The following is an 18,788-nucleotide window of genomic DNA, read 5'->3' as shown; positions in this document are numbered from 1 at the left end:
CTCATGGGCCATCCAGTCCAACTCCCTGCCAAGAAGCAGGAATATTGCATTCAAATCACCCCTGACAAATGGCCATCCAGCCTCTGCTTAAAAGCTTCCAAAGAAGGCCTTGATTAGCATATAATGGCCTGACAGTGCCTGGAGCAATCTTTTGTTGAGAGGTGATTAGATGTCCTTGCTTGTTTCCTCTCTGTTGTTGTGCTGTTGTAATTTTAGGGTTTTTTAATACTGGTAGCCAGATTTTGTTCATTTTCATGGTTTCCTCCTTTCTGTTGAAATGCTTGCCATAGATGCAGGCGAAACGTCAGGAGAGAATGCCTCTAGACCATGGCCATATAGCCCGAAAAAACTACAACAACCCAGTGATTCCAGCCATGAAAGCCTTCGACAATACAGATCAAGAGAGCTGTTTGTGGAATTTGGTGCCTCATGTGCCAAAATAATTTGGGTTGCTTTGAATATCATGCGCTTTGTTTGGGGTAAACACAAGGAACTCTTCTGACTCTGGGAGAGAAATGTCTGGGACTGGCACTGCTTTTTGTGTATGATAATTAGATATGAGCATTACAAGCATTCTTGATAAAGACAAAGGTTTTCCCTTGACATTAGTTCTAGCCATGTCCGACTCTGGGGGTTGGTGCTCATCTCCATTTCTAAGCCGAAGAGCCAACGTTGTCCATAGACGCCTCCTAAGTCATGTGGCCAGCATGACTGCATGCTGGCACTGTTTCCTGCCCATTGTAGCAGTTCCTATTGATCTACTCACATGTTCATGTTTTTGAACTGCTAGGTTGGCAGAAGATGGGACTAATAGCGTAAGCTCACCCCACTCCTCAGATTCAAACTGCCAACCTTTCGGTCAGCAAGTTCAGCATCTCAGCAGTTTAACCTGCTGCACCGCCGGGAAGGGATAGTTTCATCAAAATCCAGGGACACCCTGTGAAATTGGGTTTTGGAGTAGAAAACAGAGTCCATAACACTTTTACTTTTGGAATTCAGATTAGGCTCTTGGGCAAATATTTATCTTTTAGCTTCAACAGTTTGAGTTGTGGGAGATCTGAGTTTTCTGACAGGCCACAGAATCCCAAAATCTGAGATTTCCTGTACCTATTGATCTACTCACATTTGCATGTTTTCGAACCGCTAGGTTGGCAGAAGCTGGAGCTAACAGCAGGAGCTCACCCCACTCCCCGGATTCAAATCACCAACCTTTCAGTCAGCAAGTTCAACAGCTCAGCGGTTTAACCTGCTGCACTAGCAGAGGCTCTGCTCTTGATAAGGCATGCTAACTATCTATTTTTTGCTTTATCTTTTTCTATCCACGTCCTGTTGTTCACAGTAGCTGCACTAATGACTGAAATGTCGGTGGTTTGAATCCGAGGAGCGGGGTGAGCTCCCGCTGTTAGCCCCAGCTTCTGCCAACCTAGCAGTTAGAAAATTTCTAGGCAAGTTATAATGCAGTAGAGTAGACTCGTTAAAAATCTGCATAAGATGCATGTGACAAAATAAACAACCAGATATATATATATATATATATATATATATATATATATATATATAAACAGCATTAGAGTTTATTAATGCCCAGATTGTAAAAGCACACAAAGAGGGCTTTCATCTCCACTCTCACTGATCTGCTGCCGTTTTCTTGTTATTCCTGCGCTATCGTGATCTTTCCTTTGATCATGAGCCCAAGAGCAGGATCTATATTAGTTGCTTTGTTTCATGTGGACTAGAGCTATATTTAGACAGACACTTGAGAAGCATTAATCCACCATAGACTCCTTCAGGAGATATTTTATTAGATTTTGAAGAAGGATAGAGAATTGAAAATGTGGAATGTTTAAGCCCAAAGATTAATTAGTTTTCTTTTTAAGTAAAGCAGACTCTAGAGCAGGCATGGGCAAACTTTGGCCCTCCATGTGTTTTGGACTTCATCTGGTAGGTTTGGTTCAATTCTATCGTTGGTAGGGTTCAGATTGCTCTTTGATTGTAGGTGAACTATAAATCCCAGTAACTACAACTCCCAAATGTCAAGGTCTATTTACCCCAAACTCCATCTGTGTTCATATTTGGCCATGTTGAGTATTCGTGCCAATCCATCATTGTTTGAGTCCACAGTGCTCTTTGTATGTAGGTGAACTACAACTCCCCAAATTGTGGGTCAATCCTCCCCAAATCCCACCAGTATTCACAGTTGGCCATATTGGATTTGTGTGCCAAGTTTGGTCCAGATCCATCATTGTTTGACTCCACAGTGCTCTTTACATGTAGGTTAACTACAGCTCCCAAAACTCAAGGGCAATGCCCATCAAACTCTTCCACTGTTTTCTGTTGGTAATGGGAGTCCTGTGTGCCAAGTTTGGTTCAATTCCATTGTGGTGGAGTTCAGAATGATCTTTGAGTAGGTGAACTATAAATCCCAGTAACTACAACTGCCAAATGTCAAGGTCTATTTACCCCAAACTCAATCTGTGTTCATATTTGGCCATGTTGAGTATTCGTACCAATCCATCATTGTTTGAGTCCACAGTGCTCTTTGTATGTAGGTGAACTACAACTCCCAAAATCTAAGGTTTAAAAAATGCATAAGGATGTAGGTGAACTACAGCTCCCAAAATTGTGGGTCAATCCTCCCCAAATCCCACCAGTATTCACAGTTGGCCATATTGGATTTGTGTGCCAAGTTTGGTCTAGATCCATCATTGTTTGAGTCCACAGTGCTCTTTGTATGTAGGTGAACCACAACTCCCAAAATCTAAGGTTTAAAAAATGCATAAGGATGTAGGTGAACTACAGCTCCCAAAATTGTGGGTCAATCCTCCCCAAATCCAAATCCCACCAGTATTCACAGTTGGCCATATTGGATTTGTGTGCCAAGTTTGGTCCAGATCCATCATTGTTTGAGTCTACTGTGCTCTTTGTATGTAGGTGAACTAGAACTCCCAAAATCTAAGGTTTAAAAAATGCATAAGGATGTAGGTGAACTACAGCTCCCAAAATTGTGGGTCAATCCTCCCCAAATCCCACCAGTATTCACAGTTGGCCATATTGGATTTGTGTGCCAAGTTTGGTCTAGATCCATCATTGTTTGACTCCACTGTGCTTTTTGCATGTAGGTGAACTACAACTCCCAAAATCTAAGGTTTAAAAAATGCATAATGATGTGGGTGAACTACAGCTCCCAAAATCGTGGGTCAATCCTCCCCAAATCCCACCAGTATTCACAGCTGGCCATATTGGGTTTGTGTGCCAAGTTTGGTCTAGATCCATCATTGTTTGAGTCTACAGCGCTTTTTGCATGTAGGTGAACCACAACTCCCAAAACTCAAGGTCAATGCCCACCAAACCCTTCCACTGTTTTCTGTTGGTCATTGGAGTCCTGTGTGCCAAGTTTGGTTCAATTCCATCGCTGGAGGAGTTCAGAATGACCTTTGATTGTAGGTGAACTATAAATCCCAGCAACTACAACTCCCAGATGACAAATTAAATTTTCCATTGAGGGTCACTCCTTGGGTTCGTAGACTACAAGGAGATCTCATCTGAACTTTCTGACTGTGAGAGCTGTTTATCAGTGGAACTCTCTATCCCAGAGTGTGGTAGAGGCTACTTCTTTGGAAGCTCTTAAACAGAGGCTGGATGGTCATCTGTCGGGAGTGCTTTGAATGCAATTTTCCTGCTTCTTGGATGGGGGTTGGACTGGATGGCCCATGAGGTCTCTTCCAACTCTATGATTCTATGACTCTATGAGTCTATGATTCTAGGTGTCTTTGGCAGCAATTCGTCCAGTGGATTTAGAGTTATGTCACTCAAAACAAACAGAACATATTTATATAAACAGAAGATAAGACAAATGCCACAGAGAATATAATAAAAACTGGTTTTTAATTATTGTTTCTGTGGCATTTGTCTTATCAAACATCCCCTCCCAATAGCACAAAACAACCATGCTCCCCCAACACATTCGAACGCACTCCTGGGAACAGTGTGGCACTTCTGTTCATGGCCAGATAGATGCAAATGGCAACCCAAGTGTTTCCTTTCCCGATCATGGCTTTGATACATACACTCCATGAGTCATTCCTTCTTTGCATTAACGGCTAGAACTAGTGCGTAGTCCTTGTGATTAATTGTAGCATCTTCCTCAAATGGAGCGTCAACATCTTTGTGCTTCTTTAACGTGGCATCCATCACCGCGACTGACTCATACAGGGCCAAACGTACGCTGTGACGTGTGCGTATCTTTGAAGTGGCATCCCTCCGTCTCGCTGTTTGTGCCAGCATGACAATGACTGCTTTCTTCCTCTTAAGATGACAGCAATGATATTTTGCTGACCGAGGCACAGTACAACTACGCACCCTGAATATACCGCAATCCAAGACCTTGTTGAGGATTCTGGGCTGCACGATTTGCTCACAAAGCGAAGCAGCCATGTTGAACGCAGTTGGGGAGCTCGGCACTGTTTTGAGCATGTCTTTTGTAGTCCTGGGGCTTGCTTGATCTTGCCCTCCATGAATGACTGTAACATTGCACCTAACTTTATGGGCACACTACAAATTGCACTAGCCTTGGCCCGGCCTTTTAAATTGCCTTGAACAGGCAGGGTTATTATATATATATATATATATATGCGCTATTGTGGTTTTTTATGCTTATATTGTCTTGTTAATTTTATGTGTATGTTGTTTACTTTGTATGTATTGATGATGTTACTTGGAAACCACTCTGAGTCCCCTCGGGGAGATAGAGCAGTATATAAATAAAGTATTATTATTATTATTATTATTATTATTATTATTATTATTATTATAACACACTTTGGGCAGCATTCCACACATGAACAGTTGTGCTGCCAAAATGGCAAAGGTGCAGTGGAATTGATGGAATTCCACATCTCAGGTGACAGTCAAACGGGTGCATTTAGATTTTGTACTCCTTAAGAAAAAATATATATTTAAGTCTATGTGTTGTCGAAGACTTTTATGGCTAGAATTACTAGGTTGCTGTGAGTTTTCCGGGCTATATGGCCACGCTCCAGAAGCATTCTCTCCTGACGTTTCTCCAACATCTATGGCAGTCATCCTTAAAGGTTGTGGGGGTCTGTTGGAAACTAGGCAAGTGGGGTTTATATATCTGTGGAATGTGCAGGATGGGAGAAAGAACTCTTATCTGTTTGAGGCAGGTATGAATGTTGCAATTGGCCACCTTAATTTATATCAAATGACTTTGCAGCTTCAAAGCCTGGCTGCCTCCTGCCTGGAGGAATTTTATTTATTTACCATATTTATATACTGCCTTTCTCAGCCTGGAGGTGACTCAAGACTGTTTACAATCGGTAAAATATAAGGCCCCAACAACATAAAATATAATTAAAACATCAACATATAATATAAACCATATAAAAGCAATAAAGACAATAAAAACATAAAACACAACTCCTCAACAATCAGGTAACTGGTCCTGATTGTCTCCTGTCTGGAATCTCCCTGTTTTCTGACTGTTGTTCTTTATTTACTGTCCTGATTTTAGGGTTTTTCAATACTGGTAGCCAAATTTTGTTCATTTTCATGGTTTCATGGTAACCCTGATAGGTGGCCATCCAGCCTCTGTTTAAAAGCTTCCAAGGATGGAGCTTCCACCATCAAAAGTCACTGGTGGAGAGTCTGGACACTGATCTGCCTTGGCCTTGAAAGGAAATGGATGCAAAAGAATTCTCTTCCCAGCCAAGAGCAGTCACTACGAGCCCTAGGTATCATCCAGTCATTATTGGACTGCAACACCTACCAGTGACAGATTTAATGGTCAAACATGATGAGAGCACTAGTCTAACAATATCTGAGGGCCACACATCTCCATCTTTGATCTAATCATTGCCTTCTAAGTGGGAACCACATCCACCATTGATGTGCTGACATTTCAAAGTTGTTGTTTTGCCACATACAAGGTTCGCTTTACTTCTTTACTCTGGAAGCGCAAAGTCTAGCAAGATAAGCCTACCCTGCCATGTCAGTCTCCTCTGATTCCTTCTTTAGAGTTGCAAAGGAGACACAGAATTATAGGTTTCCTTTATTTGGACAGGCTTTTGAAAAACAGCCTTAAGGGCCATATTGCAGTGATCAGATCCTGGACTGTGTATGTATACTCTGCTGACAATCGTGTTATCATTGCTCAAGCAGGGAACTTTGAAATGGTTGAACAGAAGCTTTCTGAAGCTTTAGGTGCTCTTACAGGGGAAACCAGTTGATTCCTAATCTATCTAAAATGCAAACATGTGTTTTTCATCTTAAGAACAGACGAGCATCTAGAGCTCTGAGGATCACCTGGGAAGGAATCCAACTGGAGCATTGCAGCACAGCAAAATACCTGGGAGCCACTCTGGACCATGTTCTGACATACAAGAAGCACTGCTTGAATATGAAGCAAAAAGTGCTTGCTAGAAACAATATCATACAAAAACTGACTGGTACATCCTGGGGGTCACAACCAGATACAGTGAAGACATCTGCCCTTTCCCGTGGCTACTCTGCTGCTGAATACACATGCCCAGTGTGGAATACATCTCACCACATTAAAACAGTAGATGTGGCTCTCAATGAGACATGCCGCGTTATTAGGCCTGTTTGATCAAGAAAAAATTTGTTTCTAAATTCGATTCGTAATTGGGGTGTTTTTTTGTTTCGATATTTAAAATATTTACAAAACTTTCCAAAAAAATGTTTTGTTATTTACGAAATTTCGTAAATATTTACAAAACATTTTTTAAACTCCATTTGCCTAGTATTTTAAATATCGAAATTTTTTCTTGATCAAACAGGCCTACCAACAGACCTCTGAGGATGCCTGCCATAGATGTGGGCAAAATGTCAGGAGAGAATGCTTCTGGATTGGTCATACATACAGCCCTGAAAAGTAAACTCACACAACCGGCCTCCCGCGCCATCCAATCGGCTCCGGCTTCTGCGCCCTCCTCCTCCTCCCAGCTGTGTTGCAGGAAGTGCTAGGAGGAGGAGGAGGAGGAGGAGGGCGCAGGAGCCCGAGCCGATTGGATGGCGCGCGCGCGCGCTCCGCTCACCTTTACAACCGGCCTCCGCTCCTGCTGTTAGCCCCGCGCGCCATCCGGCTCGGGCTCCTGCGCCCTCCTCCTCCTCCTCCTCCTCCTCCTAGCACTTCCTGCAACACAGCTGGTAGGAGGAGGAGGAGGAGGAGGGGGGCGCAGGAGCCCGAGCCGATTGGATGGCGCGCGGGTGAGCGCGCGCGCGCCATCCAATCGGCTCCTGCCACGGTGCACTCACTGCTGGGGTGCTTGGGAGCACCGGATTGGCTCCCAGGCACCAGCACATGACCACAGCACTGAAGTCAGCACAGCAGCCGCCATTCCATTTACGAGACGAGCTGAAGCTCGTAAAAAAAATGGGGCTGCTGTTTCGATATTTTCAAACCCTTCCGGGTTTGAAAATATGTTTTGATATCGCGTCGGATATGCAAAAAAAACAAAACGATTTAAATACGAAATAACGAATTAACGAAACAAAACCGACAGGCCTACGCGTTATCACTGGATGTTTACACCCAACACCGCTGGAAAAATTACACTGTTTAGCCACCATGCACCACCTGACATCTGCAGGGAAGTAGCAGCCAGAAAGTAGAAAGGACCAAGGCACTGACAAAATGCTCTTTGGTTGTAGGTGAACTATAAATCCCAGTAACCACAACTCTCAATGTCAAGGTCTATTTCCCCCAAACTCCAGCAGAGTTCACATTTGGGCATATTGATTGTCATGCCAAATTTGGTCCAGATCCATCATTGTTTGAGTCCACAGTGCTCTCGGGATGTAGGTGAACTACAACTCCAAAACTCAATGTCAATGCCCATCAAACCCTTCCAGTATTTTCTGTTGGTCATGGGAGTTCTGTGTGCCAAGTTTGGTTCAATTCCATCACTGGTGGAGTTTGGAATGGTCTTTGATGGTAGGTGAACTATAAATCCCAGCAACTACATCTCCCAAATGACAAAATCAATCCCCCACCCAATACCACCAGTGTTCAAATTTGGGTGTATCGGGTATTTTTGCCAAATTTGGTCCAGTGAATGAAAATACACATCAGATATTTACATTATGCTTCAAAACAGTAGCCAAATTACAGTTGTGAAGTTGTCATGAAAATAATTTGCTGCTTGGGGGTCACCACAACATGCGGAACTGTGTTAAGTGATGGTGGCATTAGGAAGGTTGAGAACCACTGGTATAGGGTTTTATAGGCCAAGACCAGCACATTCAAGCTCGAACAATCAATGAATTAACGTTCAAGTAGATACGAAACCGCAAAGGCACGTGCTTACCTTTTCAATCTTGATGCAAGAATTAATAGTGTCAAGGAAATCAGCTTTTTTTTCATTTGTAGGCACTTCTGTTAGTTCCTTTCCTATTAATTCTCCTTTTTGATAGCCCATCATTGCTTCAAACGCAGGGTTTACATACTGTGCAGGTTGAAAAGAAACAAAAAAGCCAGCGCCTCTGTAACTCTTGAGCGAAATATTAAAAAGCCATCACATTCTGTAAGTAAGCAGGTTTCTTTCTGAGAACAAATGCTATGCTAATAACTGTTCACTATTTAAACCAGAGAGTGCTTATGATGGGTTCCTTTTATTACAGGTTAACAATGGAAGAAGAAAAAAGGGAAATGCGAAAGACTGCTCCAACTTCCGTCCAGTGGCCCTTATTTCTCATCATGCCAGCAAGGTAATGCTCAAGATCCTGCAAGGAAGACTCCAGCAATACAAGGAGAGAGAGTTGCCAGACGTTCAAGCTGGGTTTAGAAAAGGCAGAGGAACCAGAGACCAGATTGCCAATATCCACTGGAGAATGGAGAAAGGCAAGGAGTTTCAGAAAAACATCTACTTCTGCTTCATTGACTATTCTAAAGCCTTTGACTGTGTGGATCATAATACATTGTGGCAAGTTCTTGGTGGGATGGGCATCCCAAGCCCCCTTCCCTCTCTCCTGAGGAATCTGTACAAGGACCAAGGAGCAACAGTCAGAACTGACCACGGAACAACAGACTGGTTCAAGATTGGGAAAGGCGTACGGCAAGGCTGCATCCTCTCACCCAACCTTTTTAACTTGTATGCAGAACACATTATGCGAGGATGTGCGGGGCTGGATGAATGCAAGGCTGGGGTGAAAATTGCTGGAAGAAACATTAATAACCTCAGATATGCAGATGACACCACTCTGATGGCCGAAAGCGAGGAGGAGCTGAGGAGCCTTCCAATCAAGGTGAAAGAAGAAAGCACAAAAGCCGGGTTGCAGCTAAACGTCAAAAAAACCAAGATTATGGCAACAAGAATGATTGACAACTGGAAAATAGAGGGAGAAAATGTGGAGGCCGTGACAGACTTTGTATTTCTAGGTGCAAAGATGAGTGCAGATGCAGACTATGGCCAGGAAATCAGAAGACGCTTACTGCTTGGGAGGAGAGCAATGTCCAGTCTCCATAAAATAGTAAAGAGTAGAGACATCAGACTGGCAACCAAGATCCATTGCCTAGTCAAAGCCATGGTATTCCCTGTAGTCACCTACGGATGTGAGAGCTGGACCTTCGGGAAGGCTGAGCGAAGGAAGAGAGATGCTTTTGAGCTGTGGTGTTGGAGGAAAGTTCTGAGAGTGCCTTGGACTGCGAGAAGATCCAACCAGTCTATCCTCCAGGAAATAAAGCCCGGCTGCTCACTGGAGGGAAAGATACTGGAGACAAAGTGGAAGTCCTTTGGCCACATCATGAGGAGACAGCAAAGCCTAGAGAAGACAATTATGCTGGGAGAGTGGAAGGTAAAAGGAAGAGGGGCTGACCAAGGGCAAGATGGATGGATGGCATCCTTGAAGTGACTGGCTTGATCTTGAAGGAGCTGGGGGTGGTGACGGCTGACAGGGAGCTCTGGCGTGGGCTGGTCCATGAGGTCACGAAGAGTCGGAGACGACTGAACGAATGAACAACAACAAACAATGGAACATATGCACCGAATTAATAAAACCAAGATGTCATTACAGATAACCACACACACACACATAAATGTACGGTGGTGAAATAACGCTGTGAACTGGAACTAAGTTATACAAACCCACAAAAAAAAAAAAACAACAACAACAACTGACACTCATCAAAATGAGCAGAACAAACCTGTATTACATGGTCTTCACTTGTAATCTCAATGGCTTCTTGACTTTTCTCCAGTGCTGTAAATATTGAATTACAAGCCCTGAAAGCGAAAGGAAAACAAGAAGTAGACTCGTGAGACTTCAGCTACTGTTATGAATCGTAATGCAAATACCTGATATGCAGGATAACCGATATGCCCAAATTTGAATATTGGTGGGGTTGGGGGCAGGATTGATTTTGTCATTTGGGAGTTGTAGTTGTTGGGATTTATAGTTCGCCTACTATCAAATTCCGCGAAGGCACCCGATCCTGTCTGATTCTGGAAGGTAAACCGAGTCAATTCCCCCACCCTCCTTTTAAAAATCTGGAAAAAAAATCACCTCCTAGCAGATCCTGGTTCAAAATCTAAATGATTCATTCTGGATATTGACAAGCTGGAATGTGTCCAGAGGAAAGCGACTAAAATGATCAGGGGTCTGGAGAACAAGTCCTATGAGGAGCGGCTTAAAGAGCTGGGTATGTTTAGCCTTCAGAAGAGAAGGCTGAGAGGAAACCTCCAGAATGGACTACTGTAATGCACTCTACGTGGGGCTGCCCTTGAAAACAGCCCGGAAATTTCAGTTGGTTCAACGGGCGGCGGCCAGGTTGTTAACTGGTGTTCCTTACAGGGAGAGGTCAACCCTCCTGTTCAAGGAGGCCCATTGGCTGCCATTCATTTTCCGGGCCCAATTCAAGGTGCAGGTGCTCACCTACAAAGCCCTAAACGGTTTGGGACCCATTTACCTGTGTGACCGCATTTCCGTATACGAACCCACACAATCTCTTCGTTCACCTGGAGAGGCCCTGCTCATGATCTCACCTGCATTGCAAGCATGATTGGTGGGGGCGAGGGACAGGGCCTTCTCGGTGGTGGCCCCACAACTCTGGAACTCCCTCTCCAAGGACATCGGGCATGCCCCAACGTTGGCAGTCTTTAGAAGGAGCTTGAAAACGTGGATGTTCCAGTGTGCCTTCCCAGAATAAGGAATCCCAAGTAATATGTCCCAAATGCACTTTATGAGAGATTTAGAATTGTCTGCACACCCACTTACCCCCCAAAATATCCATCCTATTTCTCTTGGACATGCCCAGCATTTTTAAAATTTTAATCATTACATTTGGCCCTGCCACAGGTTTTAAATGCGTCGTGATATTATTGTTATTGTTTTGCTTTGTTATGAGTTATTTATTGTTGTATTGTTGTTGTTGTGTTTTATTGATGTATTTGGGCTCGGCCTCTTGTAAGTTGCACCAAGTCCTGCGGGAGATGGTAATGGGGTATAAATAAAGGTTTATTATTATTATTATTATTTATAAACATGATGAGGGGCAGGTATAAATATGTGAAAGGAAGTCATGGGGAGGAGGGAGCAACCTTGTTTTCTGCTGCCCTGGAGACTAGGACGCGGCTTCAAACTACAAGAAAGGAGAACATTAGGAAGAACTTCCTGACTGTGAGAGCTGTTCAGGAGTGGAACTCTCTGCTGTGGACTGTGGTGGAGGCTCCTTCTTTGGAGGCTTTTAAACAGAGGCTGGATGGCCATCTGTCGGGGGTGCTTTGAATGCAATTTTCCTGCTTCTTGGCGGGGAGTTGGATTGGATGACCCATGAGGTCTCTTCCAACTCCATGATTTTATGATTCTAAATGTAATGACAAAATGAGACAGGCTTACCTTAATTTAAATTGTGTCTGCACTTCTCCAAATTCGAGCTGAATGAGTTCATTGTAACAGGCCATGATATTCGAATTTTCTACGTATCTCTATATTAAAAAAGCACACACACAAAATAAAAAGGTTAGAATGATTTTTTTGCCTATTTATCTATTGCACTCCAGGCATGGAAACACCTATGATCACCTCACCACACAAGAGTCCAGATATAAGCAAACAGTTTATTGTAAAAGGTGATGATAATAATCCAATAATAATAAAAACAATAATCCAAATGTCTCATAAAGTTCCTGACAAAGTTCCTGACAAAGTCCAGGGACAGCCAGAAATCACAGATACAGCGTAAATCCACAATCAAGAAGTTATAACTAGTAAAACTTGGAGTACATGAACAGGGACATAGGAAACTTCCAGGATATATTAAATCCAAAATCAAAGCTTGACTTGAACCAGGAACAAGAGAACTCAGGCTTAGCTTCTCACTCTAATGCAGCGTTGCCTGAACTGACCTTAAAGTAAACAACCTGTTGTTTAATAGACACCCATGAAATCATGCCTTTCCCCATGAATTTCCTTCTCTGAACAACACAATCTATTTTCAGCTCTGATTTGTAAATGAAGACTTTTGTTGATCTCTGTAGCTACAGGTGGGTTCCCATGGGAACTCTCCTTATCACTCAGCTCTTCACTTAATTCCTTATCTGCTGTTGCTACTTCTGACTCCTCTGAATGCCCTTAAGGCCTTGCACTTTCTGAACCAGTTTTCTCGCAGAGAGAACCATCATTTCCCAAACTTGAATTTCCCAGACTTGGGAGCACATCACTTTGTGCCACAGGAAAGCTCACAATCCTCTCTAAATCATCACATTCTGGTAGCTGATCTATAACATTATCTCCCAATAACTGTAGGATTTTTAAAAAATAAGAATTATTTCTGATGTGCTAATACAGTGATTCTCAACCTCACTAATGCCACGACCCCTTAATACACTTCCTAATGTTATGGTGACCCCCAACCATAAAATTAGTTGTGTTGCTACTTCACAACTGTCATTTTGCTGCTGTTGTGAAACGTCATGTAAATATCTGGTATGCAGGATGTATTTTCATTCACTGGACCAAACTGGGCACAAATACCTGATATGCCCAAATTTGAATACTGGTGGTATGGGGGGGGGGGTTGATTTTGTCCTGTGGGAGTTGTAGTTGCTGGGATTTATAGTTCACCTACAATCAAAGAGCATTCTGAACTCCACCAATGATGGAAATGAACCAAACTTGGCACACAGAACTCCCATGACCAACGGAAAATACTGGAAGGGTTTGGTGGGCATTGAGCTTGAGTTTTGGAGTTGTAGCTCACCTACATCCAGAGAGCACTTTGGACTCAAACAATGATGGATCTGGACCAAACTTGACACAATATTCCATATGCTCAAATGTGAGCATTGGTGGAGTTTGGGCAAAACAGACCTTGACATTTGGGAGTTGTAGTTATTGGGATTTATAGTTCACCTACAATCAAAGAGCACTCTGAACTCTACCAATGATGGAATTGAGCCAAACTTGGCAGACAGATTGGAAGGGTTTGGTGGGCATTGACCTTGAGTTTGGGAGTTGTAGTCCATCTACATCCAGAGAGCACTGTGGACTCAAACAATGATGGATCTGGACCAAAGCACTGGTGGAGTTTGGAGAAAACAAACCTTGACATTTGGGAGTTGAAGTTGCTGGGATTTATAGTTCACCTACAATCAAGAGCATTCTGAATTCCACCAACGATGGAATTCAACCAAACTTGGCACACAGTTCTGCCATGACCAACAGAAAATACTGGAAGGGTTTGGTGGGCATTGACCTTGAGTTTTGGAGTTGTACTTCCCCTACATCCAGAGAGTACTGTGGACTCAAACAATGGTGGATCTGGACCAAACTTAACACGATTCCTCAACATGCCCAAATGTGAACACTGGTGGAGTTTGGTGGAAATAGACCTTGACATTTGGGAGTTGTAGTTGCTGGGATTTATTGTTTGCCTACAATCAAAGAGCATTCTGAACCCTACCAACAATTGAATTGGGACAAACATCCCACACAGTACCTCCATGACCAACAGAAAATACTATGTTTTCTGATGGTCTTTGGCAACCCCTCTGACACCCCCCTCGCGACCCCTCCAGTGGTCCTGACCTCCAGGTTGAGAAACACTGTGCTAATAGATTCCCCACCAAATGCCATTTAAACCATGAATAATTTGTCATAAAGTTAGACAGATGAAGCTTACTATATCATGATATGGCATGTCAGAGCAGTGCTATCAGTCTGCTATCTCTGGGACTGGTAAAAAGATCAAAACAAAGAAATCTACTTACTCTTGTGAAGCCAGCAGAAAGGAAGGGTAATATTGAGGATTCTTCACGATCTGCATGTCTTAAGAACAGAAAAGGAAGAATAACAAGATGGCACAGATCAATGTCAACGTCATCATCCCCACCACAATTTAAAGTCTTTTGCACAAACCCACGGTGACTTACACCACCAACATCGCCTCCTTAAAACAAGACAAAAATCCAATAACAACACAATAGTAGGACATATTAGATGAAAACGGTCTACTTCAATGTGTTGTCGAAGGGTTTCATGGCCAGAATCACTGGGTTGCTGTGAGTTTTCCGGGCTATATGGCCATTTCCTGCCTCCAGGCAGGAAGCAGCCAGTCTTTGAAGCTGCAAGGCCATTCGATACTAATCAAGGTGGCCAACTGCAACATCCACACTTGCCTCAAACAGACAAGAGTTCTTTCTCCCACCCTGGACATTCCACAGATATATAAACCTTAATTTCCAACAGACCTCACAACCTCTGAAGATGTCTGCCATAGATGTGGGCAAAACGTCATGAGAGAATGCTTCTGGAACATGACCATACATTATTTTTAGGGTAGAAGGTGTTTTTCCCAACAAAGAACCTAAAGCAGTGTTTCTCAACCTTTAAAATGCCGTTTTGTTTTTGTTTTTTTGTTGTGTCAGGAGCAACTTGAGAAGCTGCAAGTCGCTTCTGGTGTGAGACAATTGGCCATCTGCAAGGACGTTGCCCAGGGGACACCCAGATGATTTGATGTTTTTATCATCCTTCTGGGAGGCTTCTCTCATGTCCCCGCATGAGGAGCTGGAGCTGATAGAGGGAGCTCATCCGCCTCTCCCCGGATTCGAACCTGCGACCTGTCGGTCTTCAGTCCTGCCGGCACAGGGGTTTAACCCACTGCACCACCGGGGGCTCTAAATGCCATGACCCCTTAATACAGTTCCCCCATATTGAGGTGACCCCCAACCATAAAATTATTTTCGTTCCTACTTCATAACTGTAATTTTTGCTACTGTTTTGAATCATAGAATCATAGAGTTGGAAGAGACCTCATAGGCAATCCAGTCCAACCCCCTGCCAAGAAGCAGGAAAATTGCATTCAAAGCACCCCTGACAGATGGCCCTCCAGCCTCTGTTTAAAATGTAATATAAATATCTGATATTCAGAATGTATTTTCATTCACCGGACGAAATTTAGCACAAATACTCGATACGTCCAAATTTGAATAATTGCGGGGTTGGGGGTTGGATTGATTTTATCATTTGGAAGGTATAGTTGCTGGAATTTATAGTTAACCTGCAATCAAAGAGCATTCTGAACTCCACCAATGATGGAATTGAACCAAACTTGGCATACAGGACTCCCATGACCAACAGAAAACACTAGAAGGGTTTGGTGGGCATTGACCTTGAGTTTGGGAGTTGTAGTTCACCTACATTCAGAGAGCACTGTGGAGTCAAACAATGATGGATCTGGACAAAACGTGGCACGAATATGCCATATGCCCAAATATGCACACAAATGGAGTTTGGGGAAAACAGACCTTGACATTTGGGAGTTGTAGTTGCTGGGATTTATAGTTCACCTACAATCAAAGAGCATTCTGAACCCCACCAACGATAGAATTGGGTCAAACTTCCCACACAGAACCCCGATGCCCAACAGAAAATATTGTGTTTTCTGATGGTCTTTGGTGACCCCTCTGACACCCCCTCACGACCCCCTCAGGGGTCCCGACCCCCAAGTTGAGAAACACTAAAGGAAGCACCAACTCCCTTTTCTCTCTCCAATAAACTAAGTTGTTTCAGATCATCAATAAACTAATTATGAAACACTGTGTAAAGGAGCCACTGCCTTCGAACACAGTAACTACACTGCCAACGAACATTTGCGTGGTTGTTTTTTTTAATCATAGGGGAGAAGCCATTATTTCAGGATTACAGGGTTGTTGCAATCATGGACTTTGCATTCATTTATTATTTTACTTGAGAACATTATGATATTTCTCATTTACCTTCGCACGACACCGATAATAACAGTGCTTTCGGACGGCTTTGTTGTTCTAATGGACCTATAAAGAAAAAAGAAATGAAAATTAGTTAATAAGTGTGGCAATGCCCTTGAAAAATCAAGAAAAAAATAGGATCGGACTCCTTTAACAATCGATTAAATCAAGCAAACAGACACAAGGAATTTGACGTGTTGGCAGAATAACAAGCCACTCCTCAACAATGGGAGGTGGGTTTCCTAAAAACAAGATTCAACCAATTTTCTTGACCTTATGGATATTGAGAATTGTAGTATAAAATACTATATTTTCCAAATTCCTGGAAACTCTGGCCAGTTTGTCCAACACTGGGAGCTGAAGTCCATAATGCTGGGAAGGACACAAGTTTTGAACTCCATACCATACTGTGTATACAGAATGTATGATATTCTTGAACTTGAAGTCCTTCGTTTCAATAGGATTCGCTATGGTTTCCTTGTGGATATGGAGATCATACTGTTCCTTCCTTCCTTTGCAATGGTCCAAGTATGTTATGAAACCTAAGGATATATCTATATCTATATCTCAGTGGTTCCCAACTTTTTTTTGACCAGGGACCACTTGACCAGGGACCACTCTCCAACATTAGTACCAAAAGGGTTACGAATCTGTTTTTGGTCAACTTTAGATTCAGTTTGGTTATTTTAGGCGTTTATAAAGCTATTGTTCTCCCAACCCTGCTATACGCCTGCAAAACATGGACTGTCTACAGACGTCAAATGCAACTCCTGGAACAATTCCATCAGCGCTGCCTCCGAAAAATTCTGCAAATCTCTTGGGAAGAAAAGCGGACAAATATCAGCGTGCCGGAAGAAGCAAAGACCACCAGCATTGAAGCAATGGTCCTCTACTATCAACTCTGTTGTACTGGCCACGTTGTCCGGATGCCCGACCACTGTCTCCCAAAGCAGTTGCTCTACTCTGAACTCAAGAATGGAAAACAGAATGTTGGTGGGCAGGAAAAGAGATTCAAAGATGAGCTCAAAGCCAACCTTAAAAACTCTGGCATAGACACTGAGAACTGGGAAGCCCCGGCCCTTGAGTGCTCCAGCTGGTGGTCAGCTGTGATCAGCAGTGCTGCAGAATTTGAAGAGGGCGAAAGAGATAAACGTATCAAGAGGAAGGTGCATCAAGTCAACCCTGACTGGGACCGCCTTCCACCTAGAAACAATGCCCTCACTGCAGGAGAACATTCAGATCAAGAATAGGGCTCCACAGTAACCTACGGACCCACCAGTACACTGATCTTGGAAAACAATCCTACTCGGACAACGAGGGATCGCCTAAGTAATAAGGTTATTTGGGGTGCCGATTCAGAAAATTGCATTGGATAGACAACATCAGCCCTCATTTCTGATACAGAACATATGCCATCCAGTAGTCGCCATCTGCTCACCCACAGAAAACCATATTTAATATACCTTGGCACTATATGAGGGTATCACGAGACAAGCCTCTCAACGGTGTAGTAATGGTGAGGCTACGGACCATATTTTAGTTCTTGCGGACCACTGGTGGTCCATGGACCACAGGTTGGGAACCACAGTTATATCTCTATCGTTATCTCTCTCTTTCTCTCTCTAATTCTATAACTTATACCAGGTGTATATAACCCCACGTTCTCCAGATGTTTTGGAGTACAATTCCCATATTCTGAGTTTAGTTCCCTTCTAGATGGAGCTAATGAATATTGTAGTCGAGTACAACTGGAAGGTGGTTAAGATGCTCTCCTGGGTCCTTGCACAATGAAGACTCACCTGCATAATGCTTCTGCATCAAAGTATTTTGAATGTCGGTGATCAATAATGATGATTTCATGGTGTTTCTCCAGAAAGCACTCAAGAGCAGATTCAGGTGTCTTTGCAATATTACACCGAAATCCTGCTTTCTCGCATGCCCAGCAGAATCCATTGCTCTGGTTGTCTTCTTTGGCAAAGACTAAAAGTACCTAATTTAAGGAAGAATAAAATAGAAAGCATTATAAATTAAATCAAGAGGTGTATACAAAGACTTATAGGTTTTACTCACAACTGTAAGCATTTGCGGATGTCTATAATTAGCTTTGTACAGGCCTAAACGCCCTCAAGGAGCCAGATCTTGTCTGATCTCAGAAGTTAAGCAGGATCAACCCTGGATGGGAGATCACCAATAAATACCAGGTGCTTTGGACTATATTTCAGAGGAAGGAATTGCAAAACCTCCTCTGAGTACTCCTCGCCTAAGAAAACTCTAAGACATTCATTGGGCTGCCATAAGTCAATCTATATAAATAACAACGTAATGTTTGTTTGTGGGATTAACAGAACTCAAAAACCACTGGGAGAATTGACACCAAATTTGGACACAAGACACCTAACAACCCAATGTATGTCCTTCACTCAAAAAAACACTGAAAAACACAGCATAAGGGACTTTAAATGCCCCCAAAAAGCTAAATGACAATACAGAAAAAAGGAAAGAAAGAGGGAGGGAAGGGGAGGAAAGAAAGAAAGAAAGAAAGAAAGA

The 18,788-nt window shown here is 43.0% G+C and overlaps 1 protein-coding gene across 2 annotated transcripts in view; it reads right to left on the bottom strand.

Annotated features, from left to right (window-relative positions):
- PDE8A (phosphodiesterase 8A) overlaps positions 1–18,788 on the bottom strand; it is a 181,998-nt gene that overhangs the window by 31,679 nt on the left and 131,531 nt on the right. For both annotated transcript variants that reach the window (XM_067471427.1, XM_067471428.1), the window contains exons 3-8: positions 18,041–18,231; positions 16,251–16,307; positions 14,244–14,301; positions 11,872–11,960; positions 10,181–10,259; positions 8,346–8,483 (exon numbers count right to left, since the gene is read on the bottom strand). In XM_067471427.1, coding sequence (XP_067327528.1) covers positions 8,346–8,483; positions 10,181–10,259; positions 11,872–11,960; positions 14,244–14,301; positions 16,251–16,307; positions 18,041–18,231 — 612 coding nt within the window. The remainder of the gene's footprint in view (positions 1–8,345; positions 8,484–10,180; positions 10,260–11,871; positions 11,961–14,243; positions 14,302–16,250; positions 16,308–18,040; positions 18,232–18,788) is intronic.

Source organism: Anolis sagrei, chromosome 9 (genome assembly GCF_037176765.1).
Source record: "Anolis sagrei isolate rAnoSag1 chromosome 9, rAnoSag1.mat, whole genome shotgun sequence".
In the NCBI taxonomy this organism is placed as follows: Eukaryota; Metazoa; Chordata; class Lepidosauria; order Squamata; family Dactyloidae; genus Anolis; species Anolis sagrei.
This window is presented reverse-complemented; position numbering and strand designations above follow the sequence as displayed.